The sequence below is a fragment of the Xyrauchen texanus genome, chromosome 3, assembly GCF_025860055.1.
Source record: "Xyrauchen texanus isolate HMW12.3.18 chromosome 3, RBS_HiC_50CHRs, whole genome shotgun sequence".
Classification (NCBI taxonomy): Eukaryota; Metazoa; Chordata; class Actinopteri; order Cypriniformes; family Catostomidae; genus Xyrauchen; species Xyrauchen texanus.
In genome coordinates this window covers 19,712,280-19,736,504 of record NC_068278.1, presented here as the reverse complement: position 1 = coordinate 19,736,504, position 24,225 = coordinate 19,712,280, and the positions used below count along the sequence as shown (strand labels likewise).

Below are 24,225 nucleotides of genomic sequence, written 5' to 3'. Positions count from 1 at the left end.
GATGTCATGTTTCGAAGGAACTTACATACATTGTTCTTTAAAGCTGCCTCTAAACACTCTTTGTATGATTCTCAATTTTATTTTTTGTTTTTCCTATCCAATTTTACACAATAATAATAAAAAAAAAATAAATAGAATTTGTATTTAAATGTACATTTTGCTTTTGGTCTTTAGAGAGCCTGATTTGAGCCTGTTGAAAACATTGGGACCCCGGATATAAACTAATCTGAAACCGCAGCATAGACTGCCTGAGCCACAGCTGCAGAGCTCTGAAATGGAAGTTGACCTGCTGAAAAACAAAACTGTGGTTAAACTTCATTACCGCCTGTAGCTGTTGGCTTTGAAAACAGGATGGCTTTACAGAACATATCCTAGTATCAAGTGCTGAACTTGCAATATGTTATTTCTAACAGACAAGTCTCAAAGGCTTGCACAAGGTGCACAGTATTTTATGCTTTTCTTTGGGTGTGGCACACGAGCTGAAAACTTGGCAGCAAAACAGAAGTTGTTATCAGTAACAACATGTAGGTTCCTAGTTATAGTTTTTTGACATAGGGTGTGAAACTACCTAGTGTAGGAGGATGAAGTTTGTGTTTTTTTTGGTTTGTTTTTTCCTTCAAATATAAAGTTATGTTCCTAAGGATGAGGCATCGTTCTGTGAAAAATAATGTGGTTCTTTTGTATGATTATGGCACAGCACACTTGTATTGTACGGTGTAATGGAAAAACATCAGGGAATTTCAAGGGCAGGAAAAGTTACATAAAGTTGTGGAACAGTCATGGTAATTTCTACAGTGAATAAACATTTATCTAGTTATGCTGTGTTATTATATATTTAGAACTGTATATATAAGAAATATTATATAAATATATTTTATTGTCTATAAATTGCTGTTTTTGAGTACAATCTCTTACAGAGAACTGGTAGTTATGGAAAGGTGTGGAAACCCTGAATGTAGGTCCACTTTCTAAATTCTTCCTTTTCTCTTTTAATTTCAGACCTATGAAAGGACCTATAAACGTGTGGGTAAAACCGATGACTTGATAATGGATGGCCTTAGGGAGAGCACAAAACCAAAGCATGAGTCTAAAAGCAACGACATTCACCACCTTGACTGGAAAAAGCCATCAGATATTGTTGGAGATTTAGCATCCCAAGAGCAACACATGACAGAACCAGACTCAAAAAGAGAAATGGCATGCATTCACAAGAGCCCTTTGTCAGAGCCCAACATCCCATTCTCAAAAACGCAAGTTAAAAAGGTAACAGAGGGTTCATCTGGAAGTCTCTTTGCCTCTGCCATGTCTTCCCCAGGCGCTGACTCACTAGCATCTTCTCCAGCTAATATAGCAATGATTCCCACAACTGACTCAAGTGTGTTGACACACTCCTCGTTCAGCAAGGACAGATGTTTGCAGGAAGTCACCGAGGAAGTGTTTGGGAACATCAAACGGAAATATGAAAGGAAAGACCCAGTGAAGGCCAAGACAGAGACCGCCCTTAATTTAGACATTCAGTGGGCCAAAAAGATTAACAGAGATACTGAAAGTCAAGACAGTACTAAGGAGAAACAACCCTACAACTCTGGTAAAGGTGAATTTCAGAAAGAGGTGCCTGATAAGTTAAGCAATAAGACGGATGATGAAAGTAAGTCACTGTCAAGTGGTGGTATCCATATCTCAAATGATTCTAAGACTAGAAAGAGAAGAAATCGAAACACTGTAGAAGATAAAAACATATTAGAAGATCCACCAACCACACAACAAGTAGAGATGACCGATAAAGCTGACCAAGTTAGCACCAAACCTAAAATGACAAGCAATATAGATTTCAGTGCACCAAAACAGTTTGGTGTGAATATATGGGAGACAGAGGAAGACGGTGCTGGGACAATGACTGATGATGTTGAAATCTTTCAGAATAGACAGAGGAAAATCCCAGCTGGAAGACCAAGATCAGTGATTGACCATGACAAGCAAACCGAGGCAAGGCAATCCAAGATCAAGGACAGGTGGTCCTATATCAAGTCCCAGAACTCTGCTCCTCATAAAGTTGTGAATCAGTATCTTTCTATTGAAGAGCCACCCTCTGCCTTCCCTATTACTCCATCCAGCCCACTCTACACAAACACAAACAGTTTGACAGTCATTACCCCAGTAAAGAAGAAACGTGGGCGGCCCAAGAAGCAGCCATTACTTACCGTGGAGACGATTCACGAAGGAACCACAACAAGTCCCGTTAGTCCTATTGCCCAAGATTCATCAAGCACTTCAAAGAGAAAGAAAAAGCATAATATGTCAAAATTGGTGCAGTTGGCCTTAAACAATTCCCCATCTCCTGCACAGCAGTTGAAACTCAAGAAATCAGGTCAAGAAGGTGTGCTTAAAAAGAGGGCAACTAAGAAAATTAAACTGGTGAAGATGCAGAGCATTTTGAATGAACTTTTGTCTACTTCGAGCACTGGCAATCTTGCCTTGAAGTCCAATGTCCCTGTTTCAAATGCCATGTCAACAGTGGCATCGACAATCGAGGCCCGTTATGGCAAACAAATCAATGTAAGCAAGCGTGGAACTATTTACATAGGCAAAAGGCGAGGAAGGAAACCCAGAGCTGATCAGCAAGCCCAGCAAAATGAGCACAAAGCCAGTCATAAGCACTTGTTGCCTATTTCCAGTCTGTTTGAGAACCCTCTAGTGCCTTCTATTACATCATCTGCAACCAGAATGCCTTCTCCCAGGGTCATGCATTCTTTCTCTGCACACTCTGCAGCAGGTGGGATGTCTCACCCTGCCACCACAGATACCAGCCAGCACGACCTGAAGACAATGCCAAATCTACAGCCGATCAGTGCATTGCCCTCAAAAACCCATAAGGGCTTGCTTGGTAGTAACTGGAAGCTTTCTCCCCCAAGACTAATGGCCAACTCACCATCTCACCTGTCTGAAGTGGCTTCTATCAAAGAAGTAACACTGTCTCCAGTTAGTGAGTCCCACAGTGAAGAGACAATCCCTAGTGATAGTGGAATTGGCACCGACAACAATAGCACATCAGACCAGGCCGAGAAAGGCCCAGTGTCTCGCAGGAGATACTCTTTTGATCTGTGCAGTTTTGATGCCACAGAGGCTGCTGTTCTAGAAGCTAAGAGCAAAGCCGCGAGAGGGCACTACCAGAAGCGAGCCACTGCAGTTGCTATGGAAAATTGTTTTGCTCAAGAGAGTCTGAAGAAGCAGAAGCATCGGAGAAAGCGCAAGGCCCTCCAGAGCCGGGACGACCTGCAGTTTATTGCTGACCTCGAGGAGCTGGTAAGCAAATTCCAGGTCTTCAGAATCTCCCACCGCAGTTGCAAGTACTACCAGGAGAATTCGTATCCCAGCATCTTCCGTCTGAACTTTGACCACTACTATCCTATTCCATACTATCCCTATGACCCTGTGCACTATCTTCGCAGGAGTTCGGAAAAGTCAAAGAGAAGGCGTGGTAGGCCAGCCAAATCAAACGAGCCATTATCAAAGATGCCTTTCATTCAAGGGTTTGGCTGCCCAGTGCTTGGTGGCAGTTACTATGCACCCTACACAATGCCTTACACATCCATGCCTCTTGCCACAAGTATGATAAACATGGGCTATTATGGTCAGTACCATTCACCCTTGTACTTATCTCATGCACATGGACCTTCAGGTTCTCCTCTCATGAGGTCACCAGTCCCTCCACCAAAGTTCCACCCTGGTGCATCCTCCAGTCTTGCTGCTACTAGCAGACATAGAGTAAAGAATATGCCACATGAGATGCCTTCATCCAGAATGAGTGACTCCCATCACCCTTTGAGAAGTTGCTTGTCAAGTGTCTTTCTCCACAAACGAAAACACAAGCCCAAGCACAAACATAAAGAGGACCAGTACATCCCACCGATGGAAGAACTTGGTGGACTCTTCAGTGGAACCCAGAGTCCTGCCTTCCTCAGCCTACTAAATGAGAGACTAGAGAAGAACTCTCTGTCCAAACTGAAGGACAAGCCAAGAGGCAAGCAAAGTACAGACGCTTCACCACAAGCTTCCAGGAACATCTTTGAAGTAGACACTTTGTCATCGTTGTCCTTATCTGACTCTCAGCATTGCAAGCGCACTCGAGGAGAGACACTGAACAACTTCCTGAACATCTGCACTAGACAACCACATGAGCGCCTGCAGGCCAGCCAGGATCAGTCACTGGACTTGTTCAAGGGGCAGCACTTCGGGGACAATGATTCCAGTGTTAACAACAGCAGGCATAGCTTGGAGGACTTTGCATCATACAGAGAGGAAAGAATGACGGCTTTCCAACGAGGTAGAGATGAGAGGGCAGAGCAGATGAACCAGTGCCTGAACGCAGCTGTAGCAGGTAAAAATATATCTTTTACCAAGTACTGCATTGAAAAATTTGATTCATCCAATGCAAACATTATTGCCTCCAGTTAAATTAAATAATTTTGGTTTACTCTTTTGATTACAGAGCTGTGATTTGTTGGTTACAAGTGAAACCTCTTGCTCTTGTGTACAAAGTCTAGAGGAACAAATGTCCATTTCAGAACTTATTATATCCTGTTCTCAGTACATCTGGCAAAGAAAATGTAATGCATGGATTGAGGCAACTATATATTTCACAAATTTATCTTTCCTCCCTTTTCGCCCCTGCCTGCCAATGTTTTTTTTTCTTAGAGATATATTATTCACACATTTTGATTTATATTCTACAGACATGCAATAAAAAAACCTAGCCTCTTGTTAAAAGAGCTGGAGAGAAGCCAGAGGTTTAATGAATCCAGTCTACTCTACTGAAGGGGAATTGCAAGCCCTAGGCACAGTTAGATTACATTTTCACTCCCCTAGGGGAACTATGAGGATGACTCACATTCTGCCTGCTACCACCCACCTCTGTGAATTAACTCTGTGCTTCAAAGACCTAGTTTGTTGTTTTTAAACGGAGAAATATAACACACATCCCACTAAGGTGTATTTCTGTGCTGATTTCAAAGCACAGATATGCATGTTGTGACAGAATTGGCTTTTTTTTTATGATAGCTACAATATTTTGCCAGTGGCATTATGGCTCTCGTGCAATAAATTTCAGCAAAGTGAGGCCTTTAAATGCCCACATTTGCATTTAAGGTCACACCTCATTTGCGATTAATTAGATCTGTTTTGCTGCAGATTCAAGGCATGACAAATGCACACTTTTTATAATAAGGCTATAAATCATTATGATGTGAATGTCTAGTTTTGGGCAGATGTTTTGCGATATATTAAACCTAAAATCATTGTTGCACAGCTGTACTCTCTTAATCGAAACTAAGAAGGTTTTCTAAAAAAAATGCTGGTAAGTTGAAAAACTAGAATTTATTAAGATTTTTGCACTTATATTACATGAAATATATGCATTTGCATTTGTTCCTTCTACCATGCTCTAATTGTTGAGCTACAGGAATGCATTCAAACTTATAACTATTGGTCTTGAGGAATTTTAGCTCATGCATTGGCTCTCGTAGGTAAATTTGACAAACAATTAGGTGATGTAAAAGGACCTTTGACAGGCTTTAAAAAGTAATTCATCATATAGCTGTGAGCATATATGGTATGGATTGAAATTGTGACAGGGCACTCCATGTACAGATCTTTCAGCTATCGAAGACTTCTTTAGGTATGGTTGGTTTAAACTTTAAACTTAATGGCCCCCATTTGCTAGAACAGGCACTAAGGATTTCCCTTTAATTAAGCTTACTGGTACAGTTTCACCTTTCTTTACACTGCATACAAGTTTTGCTCGAACTTTTACTTCAGCAATCAAGGAAACCCCTATCACAACCATTACTAATATTAGTTGTGAATAAGGCTTTTTAAGAAGGTCTACACACCTACAAAAAGGGATAGTTTACCCAAAAATCATTTACTCACCCTTGTGTTTTTCAAAACACGTATAACCTGCTATCTTCTGTATAACACAAGAGTTGATTTTAGGCAGTATGTTAGTCTCTGTCACCATTCACACTTTCATGGTATGTAAAAAAGATGCATTGAAAGTGAATGGTGACTGAGACTAACATTCTGCCAAACATCTCCTTTTGTGTTTCACTGAAGTCAGTAGGGTTTGGAACAACATAAATGATGACAGAATAAAAAAATTTGGGTGAACTATCCCTTTAACAAGGATTTCATGGAATAAAAGTGTTGTTTGCTTGCTGTAGAGAATATGCAGGGGAAAAAGCGTGATGCTACACTAATGGATTTCATTTATATATATATATATATATATATATATATATATATATATATATATACCCTGTATATATAGTTTATCTTTGAACTGTGCAATTTGGTTGCCATGACAACAGGAAGTAGGCCTCCACTACCGGAGCGGAGCTGTGGGGACAGCGAGTAGCCAAGTCCATAAATTGCTGCCTCTAATGAAAACATTGTGTGCATGTTGCAGGTAGAGATTTCAGGGAATAAATGAGTTTTGACGCACCCTTTGAAAATGAATGTCTCTGTTCAATGATTTGTTGGCACTTGGGAAGACTCTGCGAGTTTTCCAGTGATAAACTGTGGCCAGAGAGGGAAAGGCTCATGTTTAGTCAGGCACACGTATTACTTTATTGAAACCAAATGGGCTGAAGGAGCCCATGCACAGCTGGTTAGTGACCCATGCAAGTTGTTTTTTCTTGTATCCAAACCAGCCCTGGTGATTTGTAATCTTTTGCAATTGAATGCTAATTACTCTTGTTGAGTAAGTGAGGGAAAGTCTGTTGCTATTCGATTTAACATTGCACTTTAATTTCTAATAAGAATATCATGCATATATGAGGATATAAAGGGATAGTTCACCCAAAAATTAAGATTCTGTAATTTACTCCCCTTTATGTTGTTTCAAACATGTATGATGTTCTTCTGTAAAAACACAAAAGGAGATGTTAGGCAGAATGACCAGAATGACCTCAGTCACTATTCAGTTTTATAGTATGGAAAAAGAGGCAATGAAGTAAAAGGTGACTGGGACTAATATAGCATTGCTTAACATCTCGTTTTGTGCTCCATGAAAAAGTAATATGGGATTTAGGGCTGCAACTAATGATTATTTTGATGATTGACTAATCTAATGATTATTAGACTATTTGGGTGATTATTGCAACAATTAATCATTACCTCTTAACCGGCTATTCGGCTTGTACCTTGATTTAAAAGGTTGTAATAATCGTACTTACTAATAATAAAGAGGACAAAATCATCTTTTAAAAATATCTCTAAATGACATTCACTGAATTAAAGGAGAAAAACTATTATTTAATTTAGTAAAAAAACAAAATATCATATTGTAATCAAATGTTTTGTCTTGTTTTTTATTTAAAAATATCTAAAGATTCTTAAAACAAGATACATTTACCTGAGAAACAACATATAATATATTTAGACTTGCTTTCAGAGAATATATCTTGAATATAAGTGAATTTTGTATATAAGTGTATTTTTTTTCACTTGTTTATTCATCTACTACAGTAAAGACAAAATATACTTCTAATATATTTAGATTTGCTTTCAGAGAAAAGATCTTGAATATATGTTGCTTCAGGTAAATGTATCTTGTTTAAAGGTTTTTTAGATATTTTTATATATTTCAAAGTTCTCAGACAACAAATTTGTCTTCTGCAGTAAAACTTTGCCCTAAAGTAAATGTACTTTATTTTAAAGGAGTTTTAGATATTTATATTGGGAAAACAGCCAAACCAACAACAAATCAAAAACGTATTTAGTTGCAGTGTAGATAAAGACCACTCTCTCACCTTTTTGTTCACATCGATCCATCTTTAACTCTCAAAAGACAAACTCTCTCTTCTTAATAGAGCTGCATATCGCCGCAGTTCTTCACGATAAGATACATACCGCAACACATATGTATTATGATTCATTTCGTGGCGAGCCATCACGTTATAATCTAACTGGAGCAAGCGTGCACGAAGGATGAGCGTGCCCGCACCAGAGTGTGCATCAGCCGGGTGCAGTTTCAATCTCTCCCCCTTAGATCGGGTCACTTTACGCGACTCATAGAAGCAGCACAGACCGCACAGAAATATGCCCGTTTATACTTATTTACATGATCTGCTTCCTTATTAGTTGAACTTTATTAAAGGATGCATTAAAGATATAACGGTGGGGTGTTTCCTTTAAAGATGCTCTGACATGCAAATTTTGCTTCAGTGGAACGGCAGCCGGCTCCACTGTATTTCACAACGGGAGTGCTTCTGTATTCAGTTGTTTTGTATTTTTGTATAATTTCCTCATACTTTGCCCTGAAGCTGTTTGGAAAGATTGGAGTGCATCTGGAATGTAAACTGTGTCTTCTTCCTCTCCTCAGTCAGGCGAGAGCTGCTGTCCTGCTCTCATGCACCATCATTAGTTTCATATCTGATCTCATGTTACGTTAAATGACATCAAACCACTACTAAACGACAAACATTTTTGTAGACAATTTTTTTTATTGTTGACAACATCGACTAATCGTTTCAGCCCTAGGGGTTGGAACAATATTAGGATGTGTCAATAATGTATTTTATTTTTTGAGTGAACTATTCATGCAGCATATTTGCCCAGGTGCGCACTCTGCAAACTCTTAAGAGAAACTTGGAAATGCATATAATACCCCAGATCTCTATCCAGCTCTAAACATCTTCCACGAATTACAGCTCTTGTTTGTTTTCATGGAAACCTACCAGATGGAGTGGCAATCAACAAGAAAAGAAAGAAAAAGAGACCTCTCCAGAGATATGAAGAGAGTGCAGGAGAGATCTTAGATGTGCAACATACATTTTAGGCAGCTTTAGGCTGTATGAACTCATTCAAATGCGGTTGCCAGAAACCCAGCATATCCTCTAGTCTGGGCTTCCTTCCAAAGCTCCATTGCAAAGTGTAGAGGCAGTAAATTAATCACAAATGTATCTTAGGCCTCATAGTTTATTACTCGCATTTACAGACACATCTATTCACTGTGGATGTGAACACTGACTATATTCACTGATGGACTGATAAGTGGGAGGCTTCTCTGTTCCCTAATTATGTTCCCCATTATGTGCATGCATGCAGTTATCCACATGTCAAGTGTTAAGTGAGTTGTTACTTCAGACTTCGCCCCTCTCGTGGGGCATTTTTTTAAGTGTAAGTTTATTAACAGTTCACTCAGTTAGACTGACAGGTGATTATGATAAACTGCTTGAGCTCATCAAATCTGGATGTATTGATTGCTATCAACCTTAGTACCATATGAATATTTACACATGTGCTGATACAAATTAGAGTGTTGACACATTGAATTGCCTTGTCATTAACCATCACTCTCAGTCTGGCTGGATACATCAAGACTCACTCAGCAGCCCTTAGTTTATTTTAGAAATATTAGTGCTTCGACTAGCCAGATGAAATGACTGGCCAAATGTTTTTTGTACTGCACATTTTTCATAATCATTGTCTCATTGACCATATGCACAATGCAGCTAAATACAGTTGTCACTCCTCTTCAGTGAGTGTATAATCCAGTTCTGTTTACACCTTGTCTTAAGATATGTTTTTGGCGATCTGATCACAGCTGGCCATGCGAGAGACATCACTGTTACACCTGGTCGTAATATTCGTCAATTTTCACAGCTTGTATGCAGATTTTGAGGGGCGGGTCTTATTTCATGATGACGATCAAGCACAAAAAAGTACAAGAAAAATTTGCGAAAATTGTTGCACATTTTCTCCCAATCATATTTGATTTAATTTAATGTGATGTTTCAAGCAGAATTCTCATTTATTTTAGCGAAGTCTTTTTGTTACTTTAGTTTTAACTCTGCGATTGACAGGTAAGTATGCATTGTGGATGAGGATGAGTGTTTATACTAGAAGTCTAATGTGATCACATGCATTTTGTACCATCCTCAAATTTGGTTGAAGTGAACAAATCTCAAAACGTTTTGGCATTGCCCAAAACACATCTTTATACCAGGTGTAAACAGGGCCACAGTGTTTGGGTATTTATGGGACGCGAGTGAAAATCGCGTTATACAACCGAAGTAACAGCTAGTTGTTAATGATCCTTCTCTTAAAAGTGCTGCAACCAAATCACATTGAAAGTGGAAGGTGTCTTTACTTGTTTGCAAATTTTGACGCAAGTCTGTCTCTCTCCAGTGTAGTTTTTCCAATCAGCTTTGTAGTCTAGTGGTAACCCATTCAGCCCAGTCCAGAGAGGGTGGCCTGTTTAAAAGCAGCCACCTATAGCATAAACAAAGCATGTCAACTGAATTCACAAAAAATTACTAGACCATGATATTTTTATGATTGCGTAAATTAGGTTAAAGCGGATGTGTCATTTTTTCAATGTAAACATTGTTTATTGTATCCCAGCTTTAAGGGATCATTCACCCAAAAATGAAAATTCTCTTATCATTCGCTCACCCTCATGCCATCCCATACCATGATGAGAACGGTACGGATCATCACCTGTCAATGATTGTCTCTCACAGCTGTTTGTCATTGAAGTGAGAGTTGGAGATGGATTTAAGAGCGAGCCAGATGCCAGTGAGCAGAGAGAGAGTTGCACACCCAGAGACTGTGTTGTTAAAGTTTGATAAAAAGCAAGTTTAAGTGCAATGACAAACAGCTGTTAGAGACAATCATTGACAGGTGGTGATCCTTACAGTTCTCATCTCATGATCTCGCTCTCCATTCACAAGCCGACGCTCGACCACAACCCCATCACCACAGAGACATGTAAAAAAAAAATCATATTTGAATATATAATTCTTTTTTTCACGTTGGGGTAATGAGGATGAGACCATCTTTTTTATGAGTTGCAATAATGAGCATTGGGGGGTAAAATGTGTACAAGTGTCATGAAAATAATATTACGTAATTACGTAATGTAAAGAATTGGAATGGCCCTAAAAGTAGCCTAATGTCTCTTGGTTGCTTTTGATTTTGGAGTCAAATAGGACCAGGGCATTTTAATGACAGGTTTTGTGAGAATCACCCTGCTATTGTTATTAGTCTGTCAATCATTGAAATTGAAGGAGTCCTGTATTTCACTGAGTTACCAATAATTGGGACATTCATTTGTGCATTTGAACGTGGCTGTCACTTCCAAAACTTTGCAGTGTGTACCTCTCGTTCTCATCGTTTCTTTATTCTTTCTTCTCCAGAGTCCAGTTCCTTCAAGAGGAGGCACAAGCATAATGAGCTGGAGGAGATCCAGTGTGACATGCAGGCCTTCTCCAAGATCCTCACCACAAAGAAGAACCTGGATCACGTCAACAAGATTCTGAAAGTCAAGAGGCTTCAGAGGCAAGCCAAGACAGGGAATAATATAGTGAAAAGACGCAGGGGGAGGCCGAGGAAGCAGCCAATTTCTCTCGAGGAGGGATTGCCGGGGCAGATGCCAGTTCTAGAAAAGTGTGTGGACCTTCCTGGGAAGAGGAATCTTCACACCGGACTGGTGCCTGCTCAGCTTGAGTTCTCCAATCACGATTCCATTACTGACGCCATTGAGTCAGTGGTTAACATGGCCAGATCCCAACCCAGCCCAAAGTCCAAGCAGGGAGGCACGCAATGGCACATAGTTCAGCCAAGGCTTCAAATAGAGCGTCCTAATCGCAAAGGCAGAGGGAACAGGAGTGTAGATGCTAATCTTGCCTCTCATTTTAGAGGTTCTAACAGTGCACTGTGAGTTAGCCTTGTGTCTCTGTATCGGATTTTTTTCTGCTTTGTTTTGAGTCTACTGACACATTTTAATGGGCATTCGCTGAGAATTTGGACCACGGTTGTGGTCTAAAGAGCTCCACTTTCAGTTTCAGAATTTTTTGTCTCAAGGAGAAAATCTTGAGGATATTGAAACTATGGCTTTAGCCATAATCTACCAGCACATGTAAATGAACTTATATAAAAGAAACGGTGTACTTTTTTCTTTGTCGTTTTTGTTTCACTCCTGCACAAAGTATAGATCTTCTGGCAAAGGTTGATTTCAAACAACAAGTCACCGGTAAATTGCTAACTTGCATACACACACTTGCACACATAAACATACATTTGCCTGTGCTCAGGTGTGTTCCAGGCATGAACTAATGGCAATACTTTTGAATGAAACCCTGTTCAGTGGCATTTTGATGGCTATAGTTTGACTGTACATTGTTACATATTCTATGAACATTTTCAAGTATTTTAGATCTAACTATACTGTCAGCATATCAAATCAAAAACTGAATAATTTTTTCTGTTTTCTTTTTTAATTCTAATGTAATCTCAACAAAGTGGAATCACTGTAGATTGAAGGGTTGGTGAAGACATAGGACAGCGAAATAAATCAAAGTAACCTGTAGGCACTACTTCACAGCAGACTAGAAGAAAAAATGCTAAGGTTGCATTTAAAAACAACAAAGCGCTTATTTCTTTTTTCTTTTGTAGAACAACTTTGGGTGGGCTGAAGTATTACACAGTGTCACAGTGTTGGTTTTCTCACTTTATGCAATAGTGAGCATCTGGACAATATTTTCATTATCTGACTGGAAAACAAGCTCTTGCTTGGTTGCTCAACTGAGCAACTGAGTTGCCTTCTCCAGAGTCTATTTGAAAATGTGCCTGCTCTTGTTAACTAAACAATAATAGTATGTCTATATACCTGTCAGTATTAGATATCCACATGACCAAAGTTTCAATGTAGTCAGTGTATCATAGTATAGATCTGTTTCAGTTTACGGTAGCTGCTTGTGTATATTACTATGAATGGATACTAAGTGTGGTGGAGTGGTTATTTGTTGATGGTTCTGTTGCTTGGATTGTAAAAATAGGAACCAGAATGTACACCGAAGTCTATTTAGGTGTCAAACATAGGACTCATTGCAAACTAATCAAAAATTTGTCCTGCGCTATTTTAGGAGTTTTACTGATATAATCAACATTTGGAATCGGAATAGAATTTGAATGTGGTTCTAATTTTAATGGCTTTCCATTTGTGATTTAATTTCTACTTTTGTTTTTGTTGTTGTTTTCATATATGTGCCTTATGTTTGTCTGTAAATCCATAACATGTTCAGGTGCAGATATCCGTCATGAATGTGCATAAACAATAATCTTGTTTTCTCTCCTGGTTTTAGTGTTTTAGATGTTATTATTTTAATACACTTAGACCTTGCTGGTTTGTTGTCTTGCTGTAAAAGGCTTTATTCTGACTATAAATACATTTACTATATATTTACCAAACATTGTAATAGTTCAGTGAACAGATAGCATCTATGGTACACATCTAAATATACGCAAAATAACTCTATAACCAAACCCACCAAGATTTTTGACATTAATACATGCTTATTTACTATGCACCAGGTTACTGCTGTGACTCAACAGAGGCTTTTTTGCATCTACTCTTTTGTAAGCTTTCCGTTTTCTTTAAACCAGTTTAAACGATGAAGTGGTCTTAATGAAATTTTAATAGTTGTACTGATCAGTAGATTGTCAATTGTGCTGAAACAGACTATCATTTTTTTTTTGCAATTCTAATCATTGTTTAGGGGAGAGAAAGAAAATAACATCTAAGCAGTGCGGCCTTAATCGAATGTTAAATTGTCCCCTGTAAATAGTCTACCATATCTAGGTTGCTGTATAGCTGCGTAAGTCATGCCTAAGAAATAAGAAACATGTCAATATGTTTAACTCACAGTTGTCCAAAGCAGGACACATATGGGCTTAAAATGCCATTTGGTGTTATGAAGCATTATGTCCTTGTGATATCTTAGTGCATTTAAGCTAAAAGATATAATATATGCTGGCAGCTATTTGCCTCAGCCAGTTGTACTGGTCTGGAGTTGACATTTTTGTAGTATGTGCCCATTTGGACCAGTTCTGATAACCACCTGGAAGCATTGCCAAAAATGTTGACCTATATTAGTGCTTTTAGCACCGAAAGACATCAAAAATGCACACCGTAGCAGTTTTCGGAACAATTATATTGTCAAAAAGTGGCTTTGGTTTCAATGCCTGGCAGCTCAAATTTGCTTGTCTTCTATGGTTTCAAAATGCCAGATATATTTTCTCCACCACATGAAAAGTGGTGCCTTGTGAAGTTAAAGTTAAATATATATTTTTTTGCTGTTGAACAACAATAGCAACTCTATTACATGCTGGTTGTGTCGATTAAATATTATCAGTAACCAAGGCCATATTATCTGCTCAAATGTCGTCACCAGTATCATATTTTAGTTTAATAACAATACAATGAAGTTATAATACAAACAAAGTGTTGATCAAAAAGTAATATTCCTGACAAGGACACACAAAAGCTCTTATCGCTCTCAAATTTGTAAATCATACATATGGTGTTAGGACCATTTTGATCATTTGATTTCTGTGTCTGCATGCCCTCTTTGATTGTATGCCTACACATTTTTAAGTATTACATTTTGATTCGGATAAGATCTTATACATTGTTTGATATGTTTTTTGTAATAAATCATTTTGTACATTGTATGGATATTAAAAACAGCAAATAATGGACAAATATAAAAAAAAAAGAATAAATACTGATATACACAAACATATACATTGTACATAGAATGTATGTATACACATTCATGTTTTATGTAACTGTGAGTACAAACATGTTTATAAATACAAGTACGACGCTGTACATATGTACATACATATACGCTTGCATGTGTTTGGTCATGTTTGCCGTTCATGATCTTGTAGTTTTATTTTTTTATTTCTCCCTTTTCTTACTGTAAAGCTCATTTTTGTGCATCTATCTCTGGTGAACTGTATTGAGCACTTAAACAGTTGATCTTGTTCATGTCATTCATTGTGCAAAAAAAATAATAAATGAAATTATCGAGAGCTCACTTCTGTTAATTGTTTCTTTGCATTTTTGCGTAATTGTCGACTCAGTATGCTAGTCACATTGAGCAAAACACTAGTTTTATTCAGTATTTTGGCCTACTATATTACTACTATACTTCGTTACTATACCCTACACTATGTCATCTTATTAAAATATTTGTAATTATTCTATATAAAACACTACCAAATATTGAATATACAGTGGTTTTCTGCATTAATTGGTCATAAAATGTGATCTCGTCTTCATCAAAGTCACAAGTATAGACAAACAACAATGTGCTTAAGCTAACAACACACAAACAATGATAAACTCTCATGACTTTATTGAACACATCCCATTAAACATTCACAGTGCTGTGGAAAAAATAAGTTAACCCCTAGGCTAATGACGACAACAAAAGCTAATTGGAGTCAGGAGTTGGAAAACCTGGCATCTAATTAATGAAATGAGAGGTGTGGGTTAGATCCACTTTGACTTATAAAAAGCACTCAAACATTTTGAGTTCGTTATTCACAAGAAGCATCTGTTGACGTGAACCATGCCTCTCAAAAAATAAATAAATAGATTTTTAGAAGACCTATGATCAAGAATTGTTGCTCTGCATAAAGCTACACTCCAAAAAACGTTGGGATATAAATTTTTCTCAATAGCTGGGCTAAAAATATTGGCTCGTTCTGTTGGGTTATTCATAATGTTTATTGGGTTGTTCCTATAATAACGCACCCAGTTGGGTTTAAACTGGTCTAGCCAGGACATTTTAAATTTCAACAGTCAACCAGTGCCACTGCCAACAGAAGATACAGAGGTAAGTTAATAATATCACGTTATATGAACGCTTTCAGTTTACTTTATCAACATACAAAATTAGCTGATTAATTAAATTATTTCCCCTTAATTTTGGGTCTGCTTTGTTGTTGCTCACTTGGCTACCGACATAGAAACTTTTAATTGGGATGCTCCCCTTAACTTTCTATGTTCGTCACAACACTTTTTTTGGAAATCATACATAATATATCATATATTTGGCCGACGCGCAAAGAAATTGTAAGACGCTTCGGCTTTTAGACACATTATCCGGTGTTGCAGACACGGCAGTTTTTCATCAACTGAAAGAAAAGTGTATTGTCGTTTTTACAGTGTAACATTAAAATACTTCAAAGCGGAAATATGAAACATTTTATCTAGAAAGTTATATCTGCAAGGCACTAAATTATATAATGCACAAATTGGACTCAACGAGATATTACACCAGGTATTGGCAACCTTTTTGACACGGAGTGCCATCACACTTTAATGTTTAGCTTCCCATTCAGCTGATGAAAACACGCTGCGTAATCATGAGGAAGGATTACATCAAGATGTAGATTGGAATGCAGGTGCGGAATTTATATAAATATAGTCTACTCTCTAGCCGCTGCTGGCGTGCCAATGATTACCCCTCCGCGTGCCAATGCTGGCACATGTGCCATAGGTTGCTGACCCCTGTATTACACAATAGCCAACATCTACAGGCTCCTGGGGCATATGGCATCCTCTGCGGCGGTCGCGCTGCTGGGGTTGATGCATATGAGACCGCTTCAGCATTGGCTCCAGACTCGAGTCCCGAGACGAGCATGGCGCCGCGGCATGCACCATGTGATGGTCACCCCCGCCTGCCACCAAACATTCAAACCCTGGACAGACCTCTGCTTTCTGCGGGCAGGAGTCCCCTTGCAGCAGGTGTCCCAACGCATCCTGGTCACGACAGACGCCTCCAAATTGGGTTGGGGCGCTGTGTGCAATGGGCACGCAGCTGCGGACCGTTGGAAAGGGGCCCCACTGCGCTGGCACATCAACTGCCTAGAGTTGTTGACTGTATTCTTTGCCCTGCGGAGGTTTCTCCCACTGGTTCAGGGCAAACACGTCTTGATCAGATCAGACAGCACCACCGCGGTAGCGTACATAAATCGCCAGGCGGCGTATGCTCCCGCCACATCTCACAACTCAAATCGCTGCACGCCACTCACATCCCCGGCAATCTCAATGTGGTGGCGGACGCACTATCATGACAACGCTTGCCCAGTAGAGAGTGGAGGCTTCACCCCCAGTCGGTCCAGCTGATTTGGGAATGGTTCAGCAAGGCTCAGGTAGACCTGTTCGCCTCCCCCAAGAGACCTCCCACTGCCCGCTCTAGTATGCCCGAACAGAGGCTCCCCTCAGGGCAGACGCACTGGCACACCTCTGGCCCACGGGGCTGCGCAAGTACGCATTTCCCCCAGTGAGCCTTCTTGCACAGGTGCTGTGCAAGGTCAGGAGGATGAGGAACAAGTCACTCTAGTGGCTCCCTATTGGCCCACCCGGGCTTGGTTCTTGGACCTCATACTCCTCGCGACAGCCCCTCCCTGGCAAATTCCCCTGAGGAAAGACCTTCTTTCTCAGGGATGGGGCACGCTCTGGCATCCGCACCCAGACCTCTGGAACCTCCACGTCTGGCCCCTGGACGGGACATGGAAGATCTAGCTGATCTACCACCTGCTGTCATAGACTCGATCAACCAAGCCAGAGCCCCTTCTACCAGGCAACTTTAAGCCCTAAAGTGGCGCTTGTTCCCAAATTGGTGTTCTTCTCGAGGCGAAGACCCACAAAGGTGCGCTGTCATGTCAGTGCTCTCATTTCTGCAGGAGAGGTTGGAGGGGTTGCTGTCCCCGTCCACCTTGAAAGTATATGTAGCTGCTATCGCAGCCCACCTCGACGCAGTAGACGGCAAGTCTTTGGGTAAGCACGACTTCATTATCAGGTTCCTAAGAGGCACCCGGAGGTTAAACCCCTCCTGGAATCTCTCAGTGGTCCTCTCGGGCCTTCAGAGACCCCCTTCGAGCTGCTAGAATCAGTTGGACTCAGGGCCCTCTCCTTAAAAATGGCCCTGCTGTCGCGCTCTACTCCATCAAGGTTCCTACCACGCCCTTCAGAGACCAGGTAGTGAACCTGCAAGCGCTGCCCCGGGAGGAGGCAGACCCAGCCCCTTCATTGCTGTGTCCGGTATGTGCTTTGCGTACCTACTTGGACCGCACGCAGAGCTTTAGACATTCTGAGCTGCTCTTTGTCTGCTTTGGTGGACTGCGGAAAGGGAACGCTCTCCCACTGGGTGGTGGATGCCATTTCATTGGCCTATCGCACCCAGGCCGTGCCCCCCCTTGTGGGTCCGAGCACACTCAACAAGGAGTGTTGCATCCTCATGGGCACTGGCCAGAGGCACCTCCCTGGCAGACATATGCAGAGCAGCGGTACAATCTCAGTGTAGAATCGGTTTCGTCCCGTGTTTTCTCAGGTCCGAGCCGGTAGAACTCTGTAACACGCTGACGGACTGAACGGGTGGATCGCTTGCACCTAGCGCCCTTTTCCTTGTTTGAGGTAAACCCATGAGCTTTTTCTCCTAGGAGATCCCACTCACTTCGCTCCCTGGAAGACTCCTCCCTAGCCCTCGGGGTCCACAATTCAGCGGAGGAATTTGCCGACCCAATCCACTGCGGGTACTCAAATCTACCCTGTACTGGAATAGGTGCTCCACAGGCCAGGACTCCTGCGTGGACTGCTCCTGTGTGTATTTTCCATGGTACGGTCCCCTTACAAGCAGACCAGCGTCTCCCTTGGGCAGTTCCCACTGCCCCCCGGTCGGCATGTCTGTAGCAACTCCTCCCTCCGAAGAGGTGTGATCTACCACCGCGCCACTTCCCACATGTGACCTAAAAGCCCATGTGGTGTATTTTGCCATATTTACCTCCCCCTCTCTGGGCGGGTGTGGTCTCCGCTGGGTCTTTTCTCCCTGAAAGAATAGGAAACTGGGTAAGACCCCCTTCCCACGCTGCGTGTAAGGGCCCCAGCCGTTTTGATCTATGCGAGAAACATAGAGAGAAAAGAGGCCCGACTAGGCTCGGCCTATTCCCAGGTTGGCAAGCGTCGCCTTGTTCCCCTGTCTAGGGTAACTATAAGGGTTCCGACAACTTTATGGGGCATTGGGGAAGGGTACGTGCAGTCTGATACAGCTGGTCGTTTTGGCACGTCAAGTACCTGCCCACTCCTGTGTCAGCAGTACAATTACACGGCTCAGCGCATGGCTTGATTTAAATTGGACCCCTAGTGTCGCTTCTTCGACACAACGTGAGCGACAGACGGGGAACGTCTAGGTTACGTATGTAACCTCCGTTCCGTGATGGAGGGAACGAGACGTTGTGTCCTCCCGCCCACGTGGCTGAGCCGAGCCACTGTTGTGGCCAGACCATTTCCGGCTCCTCAGAAAAATCCTGAATGAAACAGACGCATTTCCCTCCTTTATGTACCCGTATGTCCGGGGGCGGGACATGCAAATTCTGTCCGCCAACTTCTCTTTGGCCTTTTTTCATAGATCAGAGGTATATTCGACGCTCAAGAGAGACCCCTAGTGACGCTTCTTCGACACAACGTCTTGTTCCATCCATCAGGGAACGGAGGTTACATACGTAACCTAGATGTTTTGCTACGTACCATAATGGACATTAATTTATGTTTATAGATCATATGTCATAGTGTACACCTGCAAGTTTACATTAAAATTATGACCAATAACCACTTCTTTAAAACTAGATTAAGTACATTTTGCAAAGATATTGTGATATATTGCTGTTTAACAGCAAGCAACTGTATTCTGTCCATGTAATTGGTGTCCGTGTGCAGTTTAGTAGAGGGAATCCCTACTTATCAAGATCCACACCTCATGCAGTCCTACTCTCTGCATTACTACAACACTGCACAGTAGAGATAAATGGATTGGCCTGAATCCCAGCCATTGGTTGGTGAAGGCAAAGTGAAAATCATCTAACCATAGGCCCGTGCCTCTGTAAAATTCCTGTTGCCATGGCAGCTGGGTGAACTGCCCAAATATTCCGGTGCTCCACTTGGCTTGAACGATAAGTCAGTCTAGTGAATGTGCACATCTACGACACCGCAATGTCTAGTCAATACTATGCATTTTGCAGTAAATGTGTGACTAATTTCTGTTGAAAAGTCATAATTGTGCATTGAAATAGAAAACAGATGACAGAGGTCTAGCTATTAGAGATAATGGCGTGCAGATAATAATGAGGGTTGTTTGTGTGAATCATGTTGGCATGACTCATCTGTAGCACTATTGCTATGCGTCACACAACGTGGCCATGTTTGACATACCTATAAAAAGATAAATAAACAAGTGTATACCATCAGCATGTTTTTTTTTTTCCTAACTGTACTTGATGTGTAGGATACACTAACTATCGACATTCTGACATTGATTGTGGTTTGATATGGCGGTTAGCCTTAAATTACTGCTATTAAAGTAATTTTCACCCAAACATGAATATTCTGGCATTGTGGTACACAACAGGCAGTGGTGGACGAAGTACACATACCATGTACTTGAGTTAAAGTAAAGATACTCAAGGTAAAATATTACTCAAGTAAAAGTAGAAGTGCTGCCTTTAAACATTCACTTGAGTAAAAGTACAAAAGTATTTGCCTTCAAATGTACTTAAGTATCCAAGTACTATGATTTTTTATGGCCATAATGTCCTATTATAATTTGTCACAAGACTCTTGATTAACTCAGTCTACATGAAGACTAATGTCACTCTTGGCACACCAATCTATTAATAAAATGACATTAATTAGTTAGGTATATATATATATATATATATATATATATATATATATATATATATATATTTTTAATTGAATACATTTTTTGTGTGTTTAATTTTGGAGGGAAGGGGACTGTTCCCATAAGGTATAGGCCTAATACATTTACAGTATTTACTGTATATATTTTTCTCGAGTGTCTATGGTCATAATTATTAACATCCTAATGTTATGATACATTCACATAAACCTGCACAACGCCATTAAATATATATATATATATATTCTATTCTATGTTATGGGAGCAGCCAATTTCCCTCCAAAATTAAACAAAAAAACGTATTAATGCAGTGTTATTATATGCAAAAATAATGCTATTATATGCAAGTCATTTTAGTGTCAACATAATAAGCAGTGTACATTATGCGTCAATATTTACCGATAATTGCTGCAATAATAGCTGCTGCTCTCTGCCCCGCTTAAAATCATTGGCAACGCAATTTTTTTGGAACTATTGAGAGCTACACGAATCATGTGACCGCGTGGCGGCGAGATCACTGTCGCAACTGTCTATGTTCGCAACTCTCATATTTAACGGCTCTGGGGCGCGTTTCCCATACAACGATGTAACTTGCTGCTCCACTACCGTAGTACGATGCACTGTTGAAGAAATCAACTTGCTAGTCACGACTGTTTCCCGAAACCGTATTGTCGCAAATTGGTTGTTCAACCACGTTGGTTAATGATGTCACACATGTGGTGGAGTAAAAACTACTTTTAATGAATCTGTTTGCGATCTAATTAATGCTAGATGTTTTGCTATAAATTACGGACATGTCATCTGAGGACTATCTCATATTTTTCTCAGTTATTTGCTTTATTTCCAGATTCAATCATAGGCTCGTTCTTACGCACTAGAGCACGTTCACACATGCGCACTCTTCAAAAACGGTGCTTTAAATCTATTGACAAACTAAAAGACATAAAGGACATTTGTATGTCTTCTAAATAAAAGATACTGATTGTACTGAATGTCATCTTGCTTATTTGGCTCAAGATAATAATTTATTAAGCCCACATGTTATACTAACAAGGAACTCTGCTTCTAACCACAGGTCGAGAGCTGTCGTTCCAACCACACAACTCTGCGATGCTGTTTGCGAATGTTCGTTGGAACGATGGTTTCGGGAAACACCGACTCGTTGAACTATGATGATAACGATGGAACTTTCGACCATAGTTGGCTAACGATGCTTTTGAGAAATGCACCCCTGGTTCGCGCTTAGTAGATGCCGCCAAGGCAAGTTCAAAACAAAGCGCGCGCGCTGTACTGTGATTGGTGGCTCGTTTGACCAGTTACGTTTATATCCACTCATAAATAAAAAGGAACGACTGATTTTGAAAATGTAGTAGAGTAAAAAGTAAGATATTTCACTTTGAAATGTAGTGGAGTTAAAGTAAAAGTCTCCCCAAATTTAAATACTTCAGTAAAGTACAGATACGCAAAAAAGCTACTTAAGTACAGTAACGAATTACATTTACTTCGTTACTGTCCACCACTGACAACAGGATATGTTATATATGTTATATATTCATTGCAACAGTTTTCCTAAATGATTTTACCCTTTCGTTATCATAACTTAAAATGTAGAGTTAGAATAACTGCCCTGCATTAATCTTGTTGAGATAACTCAATTTGTTGGCTGAGCTTGTGAAAATGTATTGAAAACTATTGAGCTGAAATCAAAAATATAAGTCTAGAGAACTATGCACATCACGCTCACATATTTGGATTCCCAGCATGCACGACAGCATGAAGAAATTATGGAAATTGCAGTGTTACTCTCTTTACATTTTTTTTACTGTTTGCAACTTTTATTTATGTTGGTTGTTGTGTTTGTTGTCACTTTTATTTATTTATTTTATTTGCTGTATCAGTAATTCAAAGCTCATCTTTTTACTCAATGTGTTTGATGATTGGCTCCATCATAGTAATTTGCATGTAAAGTGTTGAGGCCCATGCATATCACCTTGATAAACTTACATTTGAATATCATTGAAGAATAAGATGTTCTCTGGAATTCAATTGGCCATCAAAAATCCGATGGCAGTTTATGTTACCTCTGACAATGGGATAGCCCACTTTTATTGTTAACAATAATATTAAATGTTAATATTAGTAATTGAACTTCTATATTCAGTTTGATTTGAATTACAATGAAATTGATTAAACTAAGAAAGTCAAGTGTACTTAAAAAGACAAAGTTCATTTAACAATTTATATTGATTTAAGTCAACTTATGTTCTGTTTAAACAACTTTCCCTGTTAAGTTGACAGAACTTAAAATTTTAATGCAGCACGAAAGCTTACCTTTTTAAAGTTAAATAAACTTGATTATTTTTCACAGTGTACATTGAAAGTGAATGGTGACTGAGGCTCACATTTTGACTAACATTACCTTTTAAATTCAAAAACGTTTTGTTTTGTGTACAACATGAGGTGAAGGGAGTAAATGATGACAGAATTACATGTCAAGTATTTTTTTTAAAAAAAGTGTGTATTTGGTCATGCTCACGCATAAAATAACATGTCCAGTAGCTTTGTTTTATTTTATTTTAAAAGTAGAGTACTAGTTTAATTTTGAACTCATTGTTTTTCAGATTAACATTTTTATTGGTTGCTTCTCAACATGACACATAACAAAGCAAACCATTCATACACAGTCAACCATTAAACCCCATTGTTTCCCTTCCCAGTGGTGAAAAACTTTTTCTTATGATGTGTTACATTCATACGAGCAGACAGAGAAGTAAGTTTGGAGCCAGAGAAATAGAAATAAACCATGTTTGGTCTATTTGGTCAGCTTTGCACTAAGCTAAAATGCTATTTCTAGCCATTTTACATGCACGTTACCAGGCACAATCATATTTTTTCATCAAGAAAATTAACTGTGGCTCATAATTTATTTTTCCTAGTAAGACCTTTTGATATTAGGGCAAAAATCATATTCTTGATAATAATTTTTGCATTATTTTCCTGTAAAAATATCTAAAAATTCTTAAAACAAGAACAATTTGATTTAACTTATAGAATTAAATATAAGATATTTAGGTTTTTCAGAAAATTTATTTTTAACGTGTATTTTGTCTTACTGTTCTGGCTGAGTTTTTATAGTCCAAACAATTGAAAAAAATCTATCAGTGCTGAAGAAGTAATCCAAAGTATTTAGAATACATTACTGACCTTGAGTAATCTAACGGAATATGTTACAAATGACATTTTACAGCATGTATTCTGTAATCTGTAGTGGAATACATTTCAAAAGTAACCCTCCCAACAATGTATATACAGTGGGTACGGAAAGTATTCAGACCCCCTTACATTTTTCACTCTTTGTTATATTGCAGCCATTTGCTAAAATCATTTAAGTTAATTGTTTTTCCTCATTATTGTACACACAGCACCCCATATTGACAGAAAAACACAGAATTGTTGACATTTTTGCACATTTATTAAAAAAGAAAAACTGAAATATCACATGGTCCTAAGTATTCAGACCCTTTGCTGTGACACTCATATATTTAACTCAGGTGCTGTCCATTTCTTCTGATCATCCTTGAGATGGTTCTACACCTTCAATTGAGTCCAGCTGTGTTTGATTATACTGATTGGACTTGATTAGGAAAGCCACACACCTGTCTATATAAGACCT

At 39.6% G+C, this 24,225-nt stretch overlaps 1 protein-coding gene across 1 annotated transcript in view; it reads left to right on the top strand.

The window, feature by feature from the left end:
- setbp1 (SET binding protein 1) overlaps positions 1–14,895 on the top strand; it is an 89,274-nt gene extending 74,379 nt beyond the window's left edge. The window contains exons 3-4 of the mRNA XM_052094948.1: positions 1,000–4,378; positions 11,199–14,895. Of these exons, the coding sequence (XP_051950908.1) occupies positions 1,000–4,378; positions 11,199–11,722 (3,903 nt within the window). The 3' untranslated portion in view covers positions 11,723–14,895. The remainder of the gene's footprint in view (positions 1–999; positions 4,379–11,198) is intronic.
- Positions 14,896–24,225: the final 9,330 nt, after the last annotated feature.